This window comes from Pseudophryne corroboree, chromosome 6, assembly GCF_028390025.1.
Source record: "Pseudophryne corroboree isolate aPseCor3 chromosome 6, aPseCor3.hap2, whole genome shotgun sequence".
Taxonomy (NCBI): Eukaryota; Metazoa; Chordata; class Amphibia; order Anura; family Myobatrachidae; genus Pseudophryne; species Pseudophryne corroboree.
The window spans coordinates 543,653,961-543,675,908 of NC_086449.1; the positions used below are offsets into that span (position 1 = coordinate 543,653,961).

The following is a 21,948-nucleotide window of genomic DNA, read 5'->3' on the forward strand; positions in this document are numbered from 1 at the left end:
GGGGTATGTGGTTGCTGCTATCTGTGCCTGTATTCCCTATCGACTATGTGTGTTATTGTCTGAGGGTTGCAGAGATGAAGATAAAGAACACTTACGAAAAATGCAATGATATTCTATGTCAGGGTAATGTACGTTCGTCGATTGAGGTCTTGATTGGTGTCGGTTGATTGGAGTCTTCTTCTTTGTGCCTTTGCTCATAAATCGTGAGTAAAGCATACAACGTCCATGGATTTACAAAAAATGTTGGGCTAGCGTGGTTTTAAAGTTCCTAGGGAAACTGGGGTACCCATGGCATTGTCCATCCGTCCAGAGCCCTGAGGACTCCTGGCCATATCCCTTTGCCTTCCAGACTGCCTTCTCCTGAGTGGAACACAAATTCTGTATTTCACACAACTTTTGTGTGTTGATGGTATTAAATACCATCAGTTGTGTGGTGTCTGTCCGTATGGGGGTAGCAGCTGCAAGCTTTGCAGCTTCGTCTGCTCGGCTGTTACCAAGGGATACTGGGTCTTGACTATATGTATGTGCTTTACATTTGATAACAGCCACTCTGTCGGGTTCCTGTATCGCTGTTAGAAGCCTTTTTATGTGAGCTGCATGCGCTATCGGTGTACCAGCTGCCGTCATGAAATTTCTGAGACGCCATAGCGCTCCGAAATCATGGACTACCCCGAACGCGTATCTAGAATCGGTGTAGATATTGGCAGACTTACCCTTAGCCAATTCACATGCTCTGGTTAGGGCGACCAGTTCAGCAACCTGGGCTGAGTGAGGTGGGCCTAGCGGTTCCGCTTCTATGGTGTCTTGGTCATCTACGACTGCGTATCCAGTACACAAGTCTCCCGAGTCTGACTGTCTGTGACAACTACCGTCCGTGTAGAACGTGAGTTCTGCATCTTCTAGTGGATTGTCACTGATGTCAGGCCTTGCGGTAAAATTTTGGGTCAAATATTCCATACAATCATGTGTATCTTCCTTTGCATTAAATCCTCCTTCCCCATCACTCTCACCTCCCACCCTTTGTGCCTGTCCAGGCACACCTGGGAGAAATGTTGCAGGGTTTAATGCGCTGCATCTCCTTATGGTGATGTTTACTGGGGCCATTAGTGCCAATTCCCATCTCGTAAACCTTGCTGATGAGACATGTCTGGTTTGGGCAGAATTCAATAAGGCCGATACCGCATGTGGTGTATGGATTGTGAGGTTGTGGCCTAGCACGACATCTTCGCTTTTCGTCACTAGCAATGCTATCGCCGCAACGCTACGCAAGCATGTGGGGAGGGATCGCGCTACCGTGTCTAGCTGAGCGCTGTAGTATGCAATTGGCCTGCTGGCATCACCGTGTTTTTGTGTTAGTACACCTGCTGCGCACCCAGCACTTTCTGTTCCGTATAGTTCAAAGGGTTTCCCATAGTCTGGCATACCTAATGCTGGTGCCTGCGTTAGGCACTGTTTGAGTCTCTCAAATGCTGTTTCGGATTCGTCTGTATGCGAAATCCGATCAGGTTTGTTTGAAGAGACCATTTCCTGCAAAGGTAGCGCCAATATGGAAAACCCTGGGATCCAATTACGGCAATACCCACACATTCCTAAAAACGTCCTGATCTGTTGCTGGGTTTGTGGCAGTGTCATGTCTCTAATGGCTTGGATTCTATCAGCGGTCAGGTGTCTCAGTCCTTGTGTTAGACAGTGTCCCAAGTATTTTACCTTAGCTTGGCATAATTGCAACTTGTCTTTGGAGACCTTGTGACCTGTGTCTGAAAGATGAAACAGGAGCTGTTTCGTATCCTTCAGGGATGCCTCCAATGAATCAGAACACAGCAGTAGATCATCCACGTACTGTATCAACACTGATCCACTTTCCGGTTGGAAAGACTGTAAACAATCATGCAAAGCCTGAGAAAATATACTTGGACTATCTATGAAACCTTGGGGTAACCGAGTCCACGTATATTGGACTCCTCTGTATGTGAATGCAAACAAATATTGGCTGTCAGGGTGCAGAGGTACCGAAAAGAAAGCGGAGCAGAGGTCAATAACAGTGAAAAATTTGGCAGTGGGAGGAATTTGCATTAGGATGACAGCTGGATTAGGCACTACGGGGAACTGACTCTCAACTATTTTGTTAATCCCCCTTAGATCCTGCACTAGCCTGTAACCCCTCCCCCCGCTCTTTTTAACAGGGAAGATGGGACTATTTGCTGTGCTGGACGTTCTTACTAGAATGCCCTGTTGTAGCAAGCGCTCTATTACCGGGAAAACTCCTAACTCCACCTCTGGCTTCAGAGGATACTGTGGGATTTTTGGAGCTATCCTACCATCTTTTACTTGTACAACTACTGGAGCTACATTTGCCATTAATCCAGTGTCCTGTCCATCTTTTGTCCAAAGCGACTCTGGTATCTGAGATGTCATCTCTTCTACTTGGGATGGATTCCTATTTGTCATAATGGAATGTGACATTAATTTTGATGGGGAGTCTAACATGTCTCGTACTTCCTGAGCGTGATTCTCAGGGATGTCCAAGAATACACCTTCAGGAGTACAATAAATGACGCAACCCATTTTACATAGTAAGTCTCTTCCCAGGAGATTGGTCGGTGCCGATGCAGCCAGCAAAAAGGAATGCTTGGTATGCAAAGGCCCTATTGTAATCTCGGCTGGTTTGCTAACAGGGTAGTGCTGGACTACTCCTGTTACTCCTATGGCTGGAACTGTCCTACCAGTGGTTCTCATGCCCACTGTCGAATTGATCACTGACTTGGCCGCCCCTGTGTCTACAAGAAAGTTTAAAGTTTTACCGGCTACATTGATTGCAATCTCTGGTTCGCTTCCAAGACTGGCAATCAATTTAACTGGTTGCAGATTACAGGTATGGCCACACCCCTATTGGGTATGCTGACCTCCCTGAATCCCGCTGGCAGCAACTACTTGTGAGGGAGTTAGCTGGGAACTACCAGAGGCATGCCAATCTCTGTTTGGGGGATATCTTTTTGTTTCCCCTGTATGTGGCTCAAAACTCCGCCTCTGTGGACCCTGCTCCCAATGTCGTGTGTGGTGTTGTTGTCTAGGGGGTTGAAAAGATCTTTGTACATTTCTTACTCTACAGTCTCGTGCAAAATGTCCTGGTTTGTTACAAGAAAAACATGTTATTACACTTGCCTTACCCACAGGATTCGGTGGTACATACGCAGGCTGCCTTGTGGTCAGCGCCTGTATACTTACGGACATCAACTTATCACTTTGCGACTCCCTGTGCCTAGTGATATTTCTGTCGTGATCAATAGCAGCCTCTCTCAAGGTGGACACTGACAGACCTCGCCAACATGGCTGCGTGGTCTGTACCCTAGCTTTTAATGTTTCTTTCAAACCATCCATCAGTACAGATACTGCTGCTTCTCGATGGTTTGGGTTGGTCTTTATGTCTTCTATACCAGTGTACTTTGCCATTTCTAATAGTGCCCGGTGAAAATATTCTATTGCCGTTTCGGACTCCTTTTGCTTAATGGAAAATATTTTATTCCATTTAACAACGGCTGGGAAATACTCTTTTAGCTGTAAATTTATCCTTTTTACATTATCCTTATTGTACACGTCTGTAAGCGGTACATCTTTATCCAATGCACAATCAGCTAAAAACTGAGTTGCATCAACATTGGAAGGTAAACAAGCTCTTAGCAGTATCTGCCAATCCTTGTTGTTGGGTTCTACCGTGTTACCTAAATTCCTGATGTATTTTTGGCTAGCAACTAAATCCTTCCTGGGGTCAGGAAATTCGGACACTATTGTTCTTAATTCCATTCTGGAAAATGGAGTGTACATGGCAATGTTCCTTATGGGAGTGGCTCCAGACACATCTGTTTTTCCATTGGGAACTGCTATTACCCTTACAGGAGCAATTCTAACAGCCTCTTCCTGTGTAGATTCTACAGCTTGTTGTGGTACAATTGTTTCAGTGTAGTGCATGGTGCCGTACTTACCCGTTGACACGACCTCACCTATCCCTCCGCTAGGGGCTTTCACTAATCTCGTGGGTGTCGCTGTGCCTACTGTGGTCTCTGCTATGGTGGCTGCAAGAGAGAGAGCTGAAATTGTTGTTGAATCGTCTTCTTGATCGCACTCCTGAGGAAGGTTCAAAACAGGGTACATCTTGCACGGGTTAATACTTGCATGAGTTATTTGGTTAACATCATTAACATTTACAGTGTTACTAAGAGTTTGTGTTTTACAACCCAGTGCGTTTCTCTCCGCAATCAACTTCTCTCCTGCAATGTATGGTGGGGGAGGAGCTGTGGCAATCACCTTCCTGACTGCCCCAGATCCCGCCGCCAGAGCCAAACCTCTCTGTATCTCACCTTCCTGGTGCCATAACTGTAAATAATCATGATGCTGAATTCGTCTCTTTGCTGATTTTACGAGACATATCCTCCTCCTTAAATTTTGTAACACCTCTGGACTGAAGCTACCTATTCTTGGGAACTTGTCCCTGTCTTGTACAGTCATTCTCTCCCATTCATCACATAAAACCTCTGTGTGACTACCGTATTTTTCACACATGATGTATCTTGCCGACCCGACTGGTCGGTTCTCTGAATCAACCTGAACCTGGGTTGATCGCCCCCTACCTGAGCAACTGGCCCCCATCGTCTGTAGGTGTTGCTTAATCCTCCTTGGATTTTCTGTATCAAGGTTTTCAGCAAGCCTTTTCAGACAACCAAATTACTCCACAGTAGGCCGGCGGTGGCGGTTTACCGAGTACCCCACTCACTCGCCCACCTCGACCAATACGACCTGTAAACACCGTTATGATGCCAGCGTACTCGATACAGGGCCCCTATGGAACCTTCAGTTTACTGGAACATATGAGGGTTACCCGCAGGACACTTACTCTTTCCAGTAAAGTTGGGGTTGTTAGATAGTTCCTGAGTGACCAGCGAACTTCCCTTCCAAAAATAAAAAATTACACAAATCACGTCAGAATGTACAAATAGCGTTTGTGACCACTTTACTCTAATGGTATTTAGGTCAGATTACTAACTACTGCACACAATTACGTGTGGTCCAATCGTTCAGTACACGAGCACTATTTGTCATGTACTGAAAGACCAATGGAATCGATGTTTCCGGCCGCGATTCCTTCAGCAAGAGCTTATGGCCTATATGGGTTCTGCACCAACACCCCAGGCGTTGTGCCACTGGACTTTTATAGCGGACCTTTTACCTTACGACCTCCTGGTCTTGTTCCTTATGACCTCCTGGTCTTGTTACCTTATGGTCCGCTATACTCTAATGCTCAAATATTATTTAACCAGGGATGCCTCCCTGGCCACCGTATATGTCACTTACACGTATGTTCCTTAACGAGTACCCGACTTTCCTTTTGGTTCCACCTTAAAGTTATATAAACTTTTGTATACAAAACACACTCACTCAACACATGTACACTTTGTTTCTATATCTATTTCTGCGCAGAAATTGTCTTCAGGCCAAGAGTGTTACCAATTAGGAGCAGGATCTGTTAAACTAAATTTCAGATTTTCTAAAAACAGATTTGCGTTATTTACCGCTTCGCGTTATCTACCGCTGTGCGTTACTTATCGCTTTTGCGCTAATTATCGCTTTGCGTGACTTGGGCTACGTGGGCGTAACCAGACGCTACGTTGCGTAATGAACGCTGCGTGCGTCTGCCTTTTGGATTGCGTACGCTAGTCTTTGTTAGCGACACGTGTACGCAATGCAAAGGATCCACCGTAACACAATATATTTATTTATCAATGTAGATGATCCCTGATCATCTACCGCAATCCACACTGACTGCCTTGTATCTCAGACAAACCGTGTGTTTGTTCTATACTTTAACTATTACCTCTACTTTTAAATAACAGCAAATCTCTTTTTAGCACTTTCTATCAACTATATAAAAAAAATTGGCAAACAGGAATAGTGATATACGAAATTTGAAAAAGAAATGCAGATAAATGTATGCGTACGCAAGACAAAAGAAAAATAAACAGTTTTAAAAGACACAAGCGTTTTGTTCTTACTTCCGGTTACCGGATTCCTTCAGCACTCTTTACCTAAGCGAAGCAGACGCTTATCCCGCCAGCACTATGAGACAACCTCCCACCCTTTGCTGGAGGGATAATGTCTGCTGATCTACCTAGTGCAGATGTGAAAAGGACCGGACGAGCCCGCAATTGACAATGCTAAATTCCTTTGTCGTATAAACAACCCTTATGAAGCTAAGAACACTGTACGCTGCTTACTTAAGAAATACCGTAATGATACGCTATTTGCGTAACGATCGCTCAGCCGTAGGCGAGACGCTCAAGCGTCACGTTCGCTCACGGCCCAGTGATCACAGGACACGTTATTGGTTATGTCTAGGGGAAAGATTCGCTGTAACGTAGCATACGCTAGAGACCACGAGGAGGTCACCAGCGGTGCAGACGCTCACAACACTATACCTTGATATTAAACCTTATACCGATGAAACACACAGAATACCTTAATGTGAGTACAGGGTGTAAATGCAACCTTGTGGAACCTGACTATCTACAAAGCTGCATGAGCGTCACCGACGCTCAAATGAACACTTATCACTATAGGAAATACACAGATACTGGTTTAGGTTTCCAAGGCCTATTAACTGTATTATGTCTAATATACTTGTAAAAGGGGATAACAGTACATATGATACACTACAATATAACAGAGACTTCCTAACCACAGAACTAAACAATAAATACAAAAAGACAATACTACACTGACCTAAATGCAATACGATACAATACTATAATACTATAAGGTATTTAAGAGAAAAAGAGGAGAGAGAGAGATAGAGAGAGAGAGAGAGAGATTGGCTCGCAGAAAGACAATGATTATGGAGAGACCTTACGCACAAAGGGTATGATCGCCAGCGCCTCGATATCCAGCTCCCGATTATCAGCAGATAACCGTTGATGAGAGAGTGAGAGCTGGATGTGGTCGGCCTGCCTATTTATGCTCCACACACAATGCAATCTCCTGGTCCTACAATCCCATTGTCCATTGGCCGAAGGAATTCGGCCCTGTACTGTAACCAAAGGTCATAGGTTGATTCATACAGGTGGGCTGTGCTGATTTCCAACAGCTCAGGTGGGTGGGGAACTGGGTTTCCCGCCGCATACCTGAGTATGTGCAAATCATAGAAATGGACATAAACTTCTTATGTCCATAACTATTCGCACGAGCGATTAATACGCTCCAAACCAACACCGGAATATTGCTAATTAAATACTCTTCCGATGGGTATCAAACACTGCTGTATGACTCCTGTTAGACCCTTCGTGCAATACAAAGAGGGATTCCTCAGCTCTGGGACATTATACTTTAACCAAACTTACAGAAACTATCAAAGGGATCATGATCTATAAACTACATTAATTGTGAACATTTGTAACTAATGAGTCGCACGCTACGATCACATAAACTCTACCGTAAATGCGCATACTGCGCGTGCGAGTGCACGCTATTGCGGGTATGCGCTTCCACGGGAGAGCGTACGCATGCGCAGCACGGACCAGTGTGCGGTGCAAATATGGCAGTGTGCACTAAGACATTTTTCTGACTTTGACAGATGTGATGCCGTCGGAGGTGGCGGCTGAACTCAGACTTTTTAAAGTGACGATTATTTTACAAGCCCAACCCATGCCTTGTAAATGATTGACAATTGAAAAAAAAAAAAAAAAAAAAAGTCAAAGTTCTGCCGGCAACCCACACCTCCGGCCAATTCGGATGGCATTACATCACGCCCATTGTTCTTGTATGAAACATTGTTTAGCCTCTTAAATAATGTCGCTTTTTACTGTTTTCTTATACTCTTATGTTATATTCTGTATAATATGTTGGATTCCAGATAATAGATCGACAGTCAATATAGATGTAGCCATGCTCATCTTTGCTGCAACACGGCTTACCAGCTGCGAATAGTCACAGCCTGGCAATCCATGCAGCATACCGCTTCACAGTAAGATGAGCAGTGGCTATATCTATAGGTCAACACCATATAGTCGACATGTAGAAGGTCGACAGGTTCAAAGAGTCAACATGACAATGGTCAACACACATGGTTGACAGTTTTTTTTAGTTTTAGTTTTTTTACCGTTTCATCATTTACCATCAACGTGGACTGTGATTAGGAATAGTAGCCTTGCCCGAAGTGTAGCAAGTGAAGTGAGCCCGCAAGGATACGCATTTCCACTCATTTGGCTTAGGTATGGTTAAATATACAAAAAGACACAGAAAAACAATGTAGACCAGTTGTCTCAAACCATTTTTGTGTCAACCATTGTTGCCAACGTTATGATAGTGTTGATATTTGATTGTGTTGACCTTTTGACCATGTCGACCTATTGATTGTCAGTCTTTTGATCCACACCCAACATGTTTCATATAAAAGTATTCCATAAGTTAATATCATGATGACAGATATTTTACACCAAAACACATATCAATAGATACTTCTACCTGCACTTTGATATATTTGTGATATGTGCAATTGTATAATGTGCGGGTAATGTCTGTGCCTAAGCTATCCAGCACTTTGAAGCCTGTTTTAGCATGTTGATTTACATATAATTTTGTAAGTTTTGTTATTTATTTATTTATTATAAATTGCCCTTTCAGTGCTATGGGTTTTTATTTTACTCCTACACAATTTTTTTTTTTTTTTTTACTATACATACGATCATCGTTTAACAAAAGATGTAACTGCACAACATACAGGTTACAGAGTGGCACAAGAAGATGGACGAAATGCGGCTTCAGGACTTGAAACTTACTCGGGAATTAAAGCAAAAAAAAGAAGAGATCAAATATTTGAATAATATCCTCTCTGAACAGGAACACACAATTAGCAATTTGGAGGAAGAGCTTGTTCAGCAAGGCAAAGTAAGGATTAAAGTGCATGTTGTGTGTTCCCAGTGACACAGAGCTTTGTCTCTAATTTTGTATCAAATGCAGGTGAAGTGTATGAAAGAGTGGGAGAATCATCCTGAACTCCTCCAAAACAAGATAGCAGGACAATGTAGAAGACTGTTTGTGGAATATGAGCAAAGTATTGGATATGTTTAAGAGGTGTCTAGGGGTTGTTTATTATAAATTATAAAATTGAAAAAAAAAATGATATGCATCAGTTGTATTGGGGTACAGAGTTCGGAGTAGTTTGGGGTAGATTTTTTTGTATCTGTTGTGAAGTTTGATAATCAATTTGCTATCAACACAACACTTCAAAATACATTTCCCACATAATTAAACCTACCTTTCTGCTTTTCCTAGAAAAGTACTTGAAAAACTGTTTTTATTGGCCATGTTTTTTTTTTGTATATTAGTACCTTTAAATTATTATTATTATTATTATTATTATTATTCATTAAGGGGGGGGGGGCAAACCAGAAGTTTTGCACTGTGTCCTGCCATTTTTCCATTGAAAAAATTATGTATTTATTTTTTCCTAGTTTTTCACCTAGTCTGGGGTAGCAAGCGAAGAACCACTATTCCTCCTATTGAAATTCACATTAACTACTCGGATTTCTAATTGAATAACAAAAAGCTACAGCCTTGTGTTTTTATCCATGTTTAAAATGTTGTGCATCCTATTTTACATTTAATTGAATCTAATCCTGTGTGTTGTTGTTTTTTTTTTTTTTTTTATTAGGCATTTCATATAGTGTTATACTAAATAATATAACATTACTTTAAACATAATTAATACAACTACATATAATTCAAGCAAGTCTGTAGTAGGAAATTGTATGCACATTACTTTTTAAATTAATTTGAATGACTTTTAAACATAACTAAAATTGAAGTGTGTCCTTCACACTTCAATATTTCCAATTTTTCAGGGACTTCAAAATGTGATATTCCTACTGTGGAAGTTTTTGTTCTGATGTGTTGACAGGATAGAAGCTTTGATGTTCCCATTACTCTGTTTGCATGTTTTGCATACTGACAGATACCATGGGTGGCCCCTATATATACAGAATAACATTATATTCCACTTGTTCAATTCTTTGTGATTGCTTGAAACTTTCGGTGTACTAATGTATAATTAATCACATTTGCCGCGAAAGTTTGGAAGTCATGCTGAACTTAGTTTACAGCTCTGCATGTGGTTGGTTTTAGTCTGTAATTGTACTGTGTCGCTGTAAATTGCATTATAATTGACACAGGGAAGTAGTCAAACTGTTTTACCTTTTACATTGTGCTCTAATGAGATTTTAAGATTTCAAACATTCACACATTTAGACAACAAACATCTGTAACAAGGTTTTCTAAAGAAGCAATATTCTTCCAAAGATTTTTTAAATAAACGTGTTTGTTTGAACTTTTCCATTGAATACGTGGATAACTGGCTTTATAGCATTTTGGGGAATTATTGAAGTATATTTTACAGATTTATTTTGTAAATGCCCTTTCTTTGTGAATATTATAAGGGTCATTTATTTATATTAATAGAGAATTATAATGTGCTGTCAAAATACTCAGGAACAATGTGATGTGCTGGGCAAAGTAGATATGATATTTATTTATCTCACTTTTCACTTAAGTGCCTGGCACGCAAAACAGGTTTTCATTTTGAGACTATAGCCTAACTTTTTCCTAGGGGTCAGAGGCATTATTGAGACAGTGTTGGTCTCTATTACATGATTAGTTCATAGATGCTGTATTCTCAGATATATTGGTTTTGGTGGTAATTACTTTCACTGTGTATAGGCAACGGATTCACTTTTATGAAAAGATCAAAAAATAAATATAGATTGTAGACTGATATCTAAACAGCATTTACATAACAGGCATCCAAGCTCTAACTAGATACATTCCTTGGATTACACCGTTGAATGTTTTGTGCAGTGTTCCAAGCATTATTCACAATCTTTACGTATGTATTTTTTTAAGTTTCATGAGGAACGTCAAATGTCCTGGGATCAAAGAGAAGTAGAACTAGAACGTCAGCTAGATATGTATGAACAGCAGCAACATGAAGTTCTCAGTACTGCTCGGAAGGTAATGCACTGCTTAGTAGTATTTAATAGTAGTACTTTGATTTTAAAAGTGCATTTTGCTAATTTTAAGGAATCTAAATCTTGAAAGTCATTTTATTCTAGTTTGAAGAGGCCACAGGAGGAGTTCCTGATTCTAGTCTACCTCTACCTGAACAACTTGAAATAGCACTATGCAGAATAAAAGAGCATGTTAGGACCATCTTGGAAACAAAAACTGTATGTAGAACACTAGAAGAGGTGAGTAGAACCATTAGTATTCTCCATCATTTTCACTGGCAACAGCCTCTTATCTTCATAGGAACATAAACATAAAGATAGGATACTGGTTTGACATCTATGGCTAGTTAACTACACGTGTGTCCTCATACACTCAAATGAGAGGTGTAGCATCTTTTTCTTTAATTTTGCTTTGCACAAACAGTGAAACACCCCTCGGTGTTCCTAGTGACGCCGGGCTACGACTCTAGTCACAGTAATTAGTTATAAATATTTATAAATGTTGCTGATGACAAGAGAACTTTGCGTTAGAAAAACCTGCAGCATCGTAGAACTTTGTATAGAGATTCACACATATGTACAAGTGTTGCATATCAAGCCAAGTCCCATCGCTCCTGGCCCACTGTTTTGTGCATCTGTGGCAATAGTGTATGAGGACACATCGATACTCCTTTATTATAGCCTAACAATAATCTTCAGATTGGGTATTTGAGATATTTTGTAAACCTGTTTTGTGAGTTATTTTTCTCCCTTTTTGCCAGGTGAAGGTTTCATATGCTGCCTGTAGCTTACAATCTGTCTGATGAGGTGATTTGTGGTTGCCATAGAATTTGACGATCAAATGGGGGGTGTCCCAGCGCTTCTCCAACTTTCAGTCTTAAGATGTTTGGGTTATTTTCCCCAACAAAGAGGAAAACAAATATAGTGTACACTGTGTGAGCCCAAAACAAACACTTATATGATATATGCTTAAACTTTCTTGAGTGTAATTGAGTCTTGGGTAATATTGCACCATTACCTGCCGGGGATTGCAAATTGCACTGATGGCTTTCAAACCTTTAGGTAGATGTTCGTCAGGATACTCCAGAAAGAGTTACATAAAAAATGACTTAAGGGTGAATTCAATTAGGTGCTAAGTAACACCGGGAGCATAAAATAACAATTTTCCGCAATTTTTCCTGATGTTTCTCCAATTATTTTTTTTTATTATTATTTTTTTTCCAGGCAATACATTATTTACCGAAAATACACAGGTTCAGTGAAACCTATGTGTTTTCAGACAAAAACGGGGCATTTTCGGGGATTTGATTTCACCTGCCTGAGGAAGTTTAAACTAAATCCCAGATAAGCTTCAGCTCGTGCCAGCTTATCAGGGCTAATTGAATAGCCCTGGCAAAACAGTTACCCACAATCTCATCTCGAGTAATTGAATTCCCCCCCTCCATAATGTTTCCTGTCACGAATTGTTAATAAGGCAAAATAAATCCTTCAAGACCGTACTTACCCTTCAGAAATTTGGTATTTTCCTTGGAAATCAAGCATAAAATCATTGCAGTTAAAATAAAGACACTTGCATGAGAAAGCAGACCGAGATCTGTGATTGTAGCTATTTGAGGTTACAGTTTTCCCATTCACCCCTGCCATTATTATTTTTTTATTTATTTCAAAACAGTTTATTTTTTGCTTTTAGTATTTCTCTGACGTCCTAAGTGGATGCTGGGACTCCGTAAGGACCATGGGGATTAGCGGCTCCGCAGGAGACTGGGCACAACTAAAGAAAGCTTTAGGACTACCTGGTGTGCACTGGCTCCTCCCACCAAGACCCTCCTCCAGATCTCAGTTAGATTCTTGTGCCCGGCTGAGCTGGATGCACACTAGGGGCTCTCCTGAGCTCCTAGAAAGAAAGTATATTTTAGATTTTTTATTTTACAGTGAGATCTGCTGGCAACAGACTCACTGCAGCGAGGGACTAAGGGGAGAAGAAGCGAACCTACCTAACTGGTGGTAGCTTGGGCTTCTTAGGCTACTGGACACCATTAGCTCCAGAGGGATCGACCGCATGGAACCGGCCATTGATGTTCGGTCCCGAAGCCGCGCCGCCGACCCCCTTACAGAGCCAGAAGCAAGAAGTGTTCCGGAAAATCGGCGGCAGAAGACTTCAGTCTTCACCAAGGTAGCGCACAGCACTGCAGCTGTGCGCCATTGCTCCTCATGCACACCTCACACTCCGGTCACTGATGGGTGCAGGGCGCTGGGGGGGGGCGCCCTGAGCAGCAATATAAACACTTTGCCTGGCAAAATCATCACAATATATAGCCCCAGAGGCTATATATGTGATAAATACCCCTGCCAGATCCATAAAAAAGCGGGAGAAAAGTCAGTGAAAAAGGGGCGGAGCTATCTCCCTCAGCACACTGGCGCCATTTTCTCTTCACAGTGCAGCTGGAAGACAGCTCCCCAGGCTCTCCCCTGTAGTTTTCAGGCTCAAAGGGTTAAAAAGAGAGGGGGGGCACTAAATTTAGGCGCAATATTGTTTATACAAGCAGCTATTGGGGGAAAAATCACTCATTTACAGTGTTAATCCCTGCATTATATAGCGCTCTGGTGTGTGCTGGCATACTGTCTCTCTGTCTCCCCAAAGGACTTTGTGGGGTCCTGTCCTCAGTCAGAACATTCCCTGTGTGTGTGCTGTGTGTCGGTACGGCTGTGTCGACATGTGGGATGAGGAAGGTTACGTGGAGGTGGAGCAGAGGCCGATAAATGGGATGTCGCCCCCTGTGGGGCCGACACCAGAGTGGATGGATAGGTGGAAGGTATTAACCGACAATGTCAACTCCTTACATAGAAGGCTGGATGACGTAAAACAGCTGTGGGACAGCCGGCTTCTAAGCCCGCGCCTGCCCAGGCGTCACAAAGGCCATCAGGGGCTCAAAAAAGCGCCCGTTACCTCAGATGGCAGACACAGATGTCGACACGGAGTCTGACTCCAGTGTCGACGAGGTTGAGACATATACACAATCCACTAGGAACATCCGTTACATGATCTCGGCAATGAAAAATGTGTTACGCATTTCTGACATGAACCCAAGTACCACATAAAAGGGGTTTTATTTTTGGGGAGAAAAAGCAGCCAGTGTTTTGTTCCCCCATCAGATGAATGAATGAAGTGTGCAAAGTAGTGTGGGTTCCCCCGATAAGAAACTGGTAATTTCTAAAAAGTTACTGATGGCGTACCCTTTCCCGCCAGAGGATAGGTCACGTTGGGAGATATCCCTTAGGGTGGATAAGGCGCTTACACGTTTGTCAAAAAAGGTGGCACTGCCGTCTTAGGATACCGCCACCTTGAAGGAGCCTGCTGATAAAAAGCAGGAGGCTATCCTGAAGTCTGTATATACACACTCAGGTTATATACTGAGACCTACAATTGCCTCAGCATAAATAGTGCTGCTGCAGCGTGGTCTGATACCCAGTCAGATAATATTAATACTCTAAGACAGGGATAATAGTTTGCTAACATAGAGCATATTAAAGACGTCGTCTTAGATATAAAGGATGCACAGAGGGATATTTGGGGATGGTCTCTGGGACCTCGTATCCACAGCAACAGCTGGAAAAAAAAATTTACCTCAGGTTTCCTCACAGCCTAAGAAAGCACTATATTTTCAGGTACAGTCCTTTCGGCTTCAGAAAAGCAAGCGGGTCAAAGGCGCTTCCTTTCTGCACAGAGACAAGGGAAGAAGGAAAAAGCTGCACCAGCAGCCAGTTCCCAGGATCAAAAATCTTCCCCCGCTTCCTCTGAGTCCACCGCATGACGTTGGGGCTCCACAGGTGGAGACAGGTGCGGTAGGGGCGCGTCTCGGGAACTTCAGGGACCAGTGGGCTTGCCCACAGGTGGATCCCTAGGTTCTGCAAATAGTATCACAGGGATACAGGCTGGAGTTCGAGGCGACTCCCCCTCGCCGTTACCTCACATCAGCCTTGCCTGCTGCCCTCGGAGAAAGGTAGTACTGGCGGCAATTCACAAGCTGTACTTCCAGCAGGTGAAATCAAGGTACCCCTCCTTCAACAAGGCCGGGGTTACTATTCCAAAATGTTGTGGTACAGAAACCAGACGGTTCGGTGAGACCCATTCTAAAATTAAAAGCCTTGAACACTTATATACGAAGGTTCAAGTTCAAAATGGAATCGCTCAGGGCGATTATTGCAAGCCTGGAGAATTTCATGGTATCACTGGACATCAAGGATGCTTACCTGTATGTCCCTATTTACCCTCTTCACCAGGAGTACCTCAAAATTGTGGTACAGGATTGTCATTACCAATTCCAGACGTTGCCGTTGGTCTGTCCCCGGCACCAAGGTATTTACCAAGGTAATGGCCGAAATAATTATCCCGTACTTGGACGATCTCCTTATAAAGGCGAGGTCCAGGGAGCAGTTGTTCGGCGGAGTAGCACTATCTCGGGAAGTGCTACAACAGCACGGCTGGATTCTGAATATTCCAAAGTCGCAGCTGGTTCCTACGACGCGTCTACTGTTCCTGGGTATGGTTCTGGACACAGAACAAGATAAAAAGTGTTTCTCCCGGATGAGAAGTCCAAGGAGTTGTTGTCTCTAGACAGAGACCTCCTAATACGTATACAGGTGTCGGTGCATCAATGCACGCGAGCCCTGGGAAGGATTGTAGCTTCTTACGAAGAAATTCCATTCACCAGGTCCCATGCAAGGATTTTCCAGTGGGATCTGTTGGACAAGTGGTCCGGGTCGCATCTTCAGATGCATCGGCGGATAACCCTGTCTCCAAGGGCCAGGGTGTCGCTGTTGTGGTGGCTGCAGAGTGCTCATCTTCTAGGGGGCCGCAGATTCGGCATACAGGACTCGGTCCTGGTGACCACGGATGCCAGCCTTCGAGGCTGGGGGGCAGTCACACAGGGAAGAAACTTCCAAGGCTATGGAAAAGTCAGGAGACTTCCTTACACCTAAATATTCTGGAACTAAGGGCCATTTACAATGCCCTAAGTCAGGCTAGACCCCTGCTTCAACACCGGCCGGTGCTGATCCAGTCAGACAACATCACGGCGGTCGATCATGTAAACCGACAGGGCGGCACAAGAAGCAGGATGGCGATGGCAGAAGCCACAAGGATTCTCCGATGGGCGGAAAATCACGTGTTAGCACTGTCAGCAGTGTTCATTCCCGGAGTGGACAACTGAGAAGCAGACTTTCTCAGAAGACACGACCTCCACCCGGGAGAGTGGGGACTTCATCCAGAAGTTTTCCAAATGATTGTACACCGTTGGGAAAGGCCACAGGTGGACATGATGGCGTCCCGCCTCAACAAAAAGTTACAAAGATATTGCGCCAGGTCAAGGGACCCTCAGGCGATAGCTGTGGGCGCTCTGGTAACACTGTGGGTGTACCAGTCGGTGTATGTGTTCCCTTCTCTGCCTCTCTTACCCAGGGTAATGAGAATAATAAGAAGGAGAGGAGTAAGAACTATACTCATTGTTCCGGGTTGGCCAAGAAGAGCTTGGTAACCAGAACTCCAAGAAATGATCTCAGAGGACCCATGGCCTCTGCCGCTCAAACAGGACCTGCTGCAGCAGGGGGCCTGTCTGTTCCAAGACGTACCGCGGCTGCGTTTGACGGCATGGCGGTTGAACGGCGGATCCTGAAGGAAAAGGGCATTCCGGAGGAAGTTATCCCTACGCTATTTAAAGCTAGGAAAGAAGTGAACGCAAACCATTATCACCGCATATGGTGGAAATATGTTGCGTGCTGTGAGGCCAGGAAGGCCGCAAAGGAGAAATTTCAGCTAGGTCGATTTCTGCACTTCCTACAGTCAGAGGTGACTATGGGCCTAAAATTGGGTTCCATGAAGGTCCAGATTTCGGCTCTATCGATTTTCTTCCAAAATAGAACTGGCTTCACTGCCTGAAATTCGGACTTTTGTTAAGGGAGTGCTGCATAGTCAGCCCCCGTTTGTGCCTCAAGTGGCACCGTGGGATCTCAACGTGGTGTTGGATTTCCTGAAGTCGCATTGGGTTCAGCCACTTAAATCCGTGGAGCTACAATACCTCACGTGGAAAGTGGTCATGCTGTGGGCCGTGGCGTCGGCCAGGCGTGTATCAGAATTGGCGGCTTTGTCATACAAAAGCCCTTATCTGTATTTTATATGGATAAGGCGGAATTGAGGACTCGTTCCCAATTCCTTCCTAAGGTGGTATCAGTTTTTCATGTGAACCAACCTATTGTGGTGCCTGCGGCTACTTGGGACTTGGAGGATTCCAAGTTACTGGACGTAGTCAGGACCCTGAAAAGTATATGTTTCCAGGACGGCTGGAGTCAGGAAAACTGACTCGCTATTTATCCTGTATGCACCCAACAAGCTGGGTGCTCCTGCTTCTAAGGAGACTATTGCTCGCTGGATCTGTAGCACGATTCAACTTGCACATGCTGCGGCTGGACTGCCGCACCCTAAATCTGTAAAAGCCCATTCCACGAGGAAAGTGGGCTCTTCTTGGGCGGCTGCCCGAGGGGTCTCGGCTTTACAACTTTGCCGAGCTGTTACTTGGTCGGGTTCAAACATTTTTGCAACAGTCTACAAGTTTGATACCCTGGCTGAGGAGGACCTAGGGTTTGCTCATTCGGTGCTGCAGAGTCATCCGCACTCTCCCGCCCGTTTGGGAGCTTTGGTATAATCCCCATGGTCCTTACGGAGTCCCAGCATCCACTTAGGACGTCAGAGAAAATAAGATTTTACTCACCGGTAAATCTATTTCTCGTAGTCTGTAGTGGATGCTGGGCGCCCATCCCAAGTGCGGATTGTCTGCAATACTTGTTTATAGTTATTGCCTAACTAAAGGGTTATTGTTGAGCCATCTGTTGAGAGGCTCAGTTATATTTCATACTGTTAACTGGGTATAGTATCACGAGTTATACGGTGTGGCTGGTATGAGTCTTACCCGGGATTCAAAATCTTTCCTATTTGTGTCAGCTTTTCCGGGCACAGTATCCTAACTGAGGTCTGGAGGAGGGTCTTGGTGGGAGGAGCCAGTGCACACCAGGTAGTCCTAAAGCTTTCTTTAGTTGTGCCCAGTCTCCTGCGGAGCCGCTAATCCCCATGGTCCTTACGGAGTCCCAGCATCCACTACGGACTACGAGAAATAGATTTACCGGTGAGTAAAATCTTATTTTTTTTGTCCTTATTTTAATACTTTTAATTGCAATTATTTATGCTTTAAGTATATTCACCTTTAAATACTGTAAGTATTTTTTTTTATATATACATGGTCTTTTCTTAAATTAGGAGGACCATCCCGAAGTAGACCTTTTCACTAAGAACACCCTAGCACACTAGATTATTTTCTGTTAAGCCCTTGTACCTCTCTCTAATGAGATAACAGGACTTTATTCCATCTATATATTTAATCGGCCAAGCAATTTTATTGTGAGAGCAACTACATTACAGCATTGATTTTGATGGTTCAGGTGTCATTGTAAATGAATGTCCAAGGCGAATCACACATTTATAAAGGACGAGTATGATCTAGAAGGATTTATTTGGTCTGATTAACCACAGCTCTTTAATGACTACAGCCATCACTGAGTCTTCCTAAACACTTACATTAACCGGCTAATATTATTTTTTAAGACTTTATTATTATTTGTTTTTGTTTTTTCATTATCAAATTATGTAAATAAGAGCTATTTAAACCCTTTTCAGAGTATTTTTTTGTTTACAAATATACAGGTTTGTTAAAATCATCCTAAATAATACTAGGTATTATTTACTTCATTTGATAATTTAATGACTAAACAATGTTGGGGACATAATCTATATAAATTATATAATCTCATAACCTGTTGTGTTTTTAACAATATAACACATTGTGCTGTAAGAAGAGCAGCCAGCATTAGGGGGCGATCACGGTAACCAATCATTGCTGGCTGCGAGGGGGAGAGGGAAGTGGGTGGCAAGGCTGCATTCACACCAGGCAAGTGGTTAATGCCCTCCACTTTTCTCACGTTATGGCAGAAGAGTGGGATAGGGATGCCACTATATACTTTAGGTCATTGGTGAGACTGTATCTTGAATATTGTGTTCACTTCTGGGGACCATGTCTCCAGAATGTGTATGATGCATGGTCTACTTCGCAATTTTTTTTATAAAAATTACATCACTATTTATGGTTTGGAGCAGATGACACGGAAGAGTTTATTAGATGCTTTCATATATATTAAGGGTTTAAGAAGTTACAGAGAAAAATAATTATTACACTAAAGTATATACAATAAAATTGTATAGTAGAGCAGTTTGATGTAATTTGCAGAAAAATCTAAGAATTTAGTTGCAAAATGGTAGTAAATAGGTAGGACATAGGTAGTATAGCCTTCCAACGAAGGTGGTAGAGCACTGTACATTTGGAGGATTTAAACATTCCTGGTAACGGACATAATGCCTTCCTAAATCTGAAAAACGATAAGAATCAAATTTTGTCTGAGGACTTTACGATATGTGCTATGTGGTTTATAGCTATATCCAATTTTACGTTTCTTTGTTAGTGCATAGACAGTGATGATTTGAATCCCAATCATGCAGTCCTATTGCAGAATCATAATCCTTGTCTATGGTTAATAGTAACAACGTTCGTTCAGAGCTGTTAGTATTTGCATAACTGCAAATCTTCAAGTTAAAATGGTTGTTAAATGATGTTTAGTATAGAATCATAATGTTAATAGACTGTTCAGTTTATACCTTAAATGTTTTACAAGCTATATTTTCCATCTCTGCTCAAATGTAACAAAAGGTCTTAATGTGCTCAGGCCTAATGTGTTATATTGTTTTTCAATTATTCACAAAGCCATTTACACTAACTTGAAAGTACATACTGTATATGTTTTTTTTTGTTTTTTTTACAGAAAATTAAACAGAAAGAATCTCTGCTCTGGACAGCAGAACAAAATGTGCTGAGCCGTGATAAAGTAATAAATGAATTGAGATTGCGATTGCCTGCAGTTATAGACCAGGAGAAGGTAGTGTCCGAGTTACCCGAGGCTTCACAGTTACGCCAGGTTGCTCATCAAACTATTGAAAACATGCAAGCTCGCCTTAATCAAAATGAAGGAGTTCTGAAAAAATACCAGCATCTTCTGGCTAAAGCAAGAGAGGTATTCTAAAGATCCACTTGTTCTGATCTAAATTGACCCTGTATTTAGTGTTGGAATTCTGTGTAGAAATGAAAATAACCTTTATACACTCATTTCTACAAAGAAATATGTCTTATTCCTAAATAGATTGTGATCAAATCATTATTTCTGTCTGGAGATCTCATTTACACCTGTTGCCTACGCACCATGGAATCCTTTTCAGTGGTTAATCTGAGTATTCAGGTACAACATTGTAGTGTCTCAGCTATGTCATTGGTTTTTAGTGCATTAATTGCATTCTCAGGAGTAACTTATTCTTGCAGTAGTGGTAGTGCTGTTACTATCTATATATTAATAGCAGAAGGATGACTTTTATGAGTGACCTATTTCTATGATGCCGTTGTCTGAGCATGGAACATCATATACCAAATTAAAGGTCTGTAGATTTGCAGGAAAATGTTGCCGTTGTATTTGGTTGTTTCTGCCTACAAAATAATTGCCTCCGCACAGTCTAGACAGGGGGTACACATAAGTAAATTATAAGGTATTATGACTCAATATGCTTCATTCTGGTTAATTGACATGTCTGCTGTAGTCTCCAGTGTATAGTAATGCTGACCTTACATTAGCAGGACTTACATTAGATGCAAGTCGTACTATGGATCACCCGCACCAGCCTCTGGGCACGCAATAGATTGTACGGTGCTTTTGCACTGTACAATCTATCGTACGTCCGCAATTGCTGGGATCGGTTGACCATACGTGCAGCACATATGATCAGCTGATGAGACGTGCAACCCGCGGGGCCGCGCATCGCATCATATTCGCACCCATTAACACGCGCAATGTGCATACTATCGGTTGAATGATAGGTCAATATTGTGTATTCGTACACAATATCGACCTAGTGTATGGCCAGCATAAGAATTCCCTGGATAAGATTGAATACTTGTGTTCCCTTGTGGAGAAATGACACTCCAGCACGGCATCTACTGTATCCGATGTATAGCGCAAGCACCATTTCACTTATCAAGAACAGATCTGCAGAATAATGTTTTGTAAACTAAAAATGTGTTTTATTTCTGCTCCAGTGAAATGTTACTTACAATGAAACAAAGCAGCATGTCAATCTTTGGAATTCATCCAGCAACATCTAGAATACAATGTTGGCTCAACATACTTTGCAGCTGCTCTTCATGCAGTATTTAGTTACTAGTTCAGTTTTGCCCAACAACTTTCACAATTTTTAAAATGAAAAAGTGATACATGTATTATTAATTAACTGGGCATCAGTCAGTGGGGATACCAGCTATTTAGCAATATCATGGTTACTTAAAAATAAAGTGCCCTTCCAGAACACTACAAGTCATTTACTTGCCATGATAAAGTTCTTTGAATATACAAGTTGAGGGGCCCTGGTCCCTTGTGGTATATTACAGAAAAAATAGTGAAGTGCTGGCACAGTAAGATACAGTTCTGCATACATTGCAAGGGGCTCAGAAAAAAAACAAAATAGATGAATGCAGAAACAGCACTACTGTCCAGGCTTTGATTTCATAGAATATACTTAATGTATGCTTATGAGTTTACAGTTTTATGTTCTAGGATAGGTTGTTTAACTGCTGCACATGTAGGTGTCATTTTGAAGCAGGCAAATATAAGACATTTCAGGTACGTATCAGTGGAAAATTGCAAACCGTATCCAATTATTTAAATCCCTAAAGGAAAATTTTTCTACTGCATTTTTCTTATTATT

General features: G+C 42.4%; 1 protein-coding gene across 1 annotated transcript in view; it reads left to right on the forward strand.

The window, feature by feature from the left end:
• CEP290 (centrosomal protein 290) overlaps positions 1–21,948 on the forward strand; it is a 497,171-nt gene that overhangs the window by 273,144 nt on the left and 202,079 nt on the right. The window contains exons 31-34 of the mRNA XM_063927658.1: positions 8,767–8,931; positions 10,942–11,049; positions 11,151–11,285; positions 19,965–20,213. Of these exons, the coding sequence (XP_063783728.1) occupies positions 8,767–8,931; positions 10,942–11,049; positions 11,151–11,285; positions 19,965–20,213 (657 nt within the window). The remainder of the gene's footprint in view (positions 1–8,766; positions 8,932–10,941; positions 11,050–11,150; positions 11,286–19,964; positions 20,214–21,948) is intronic.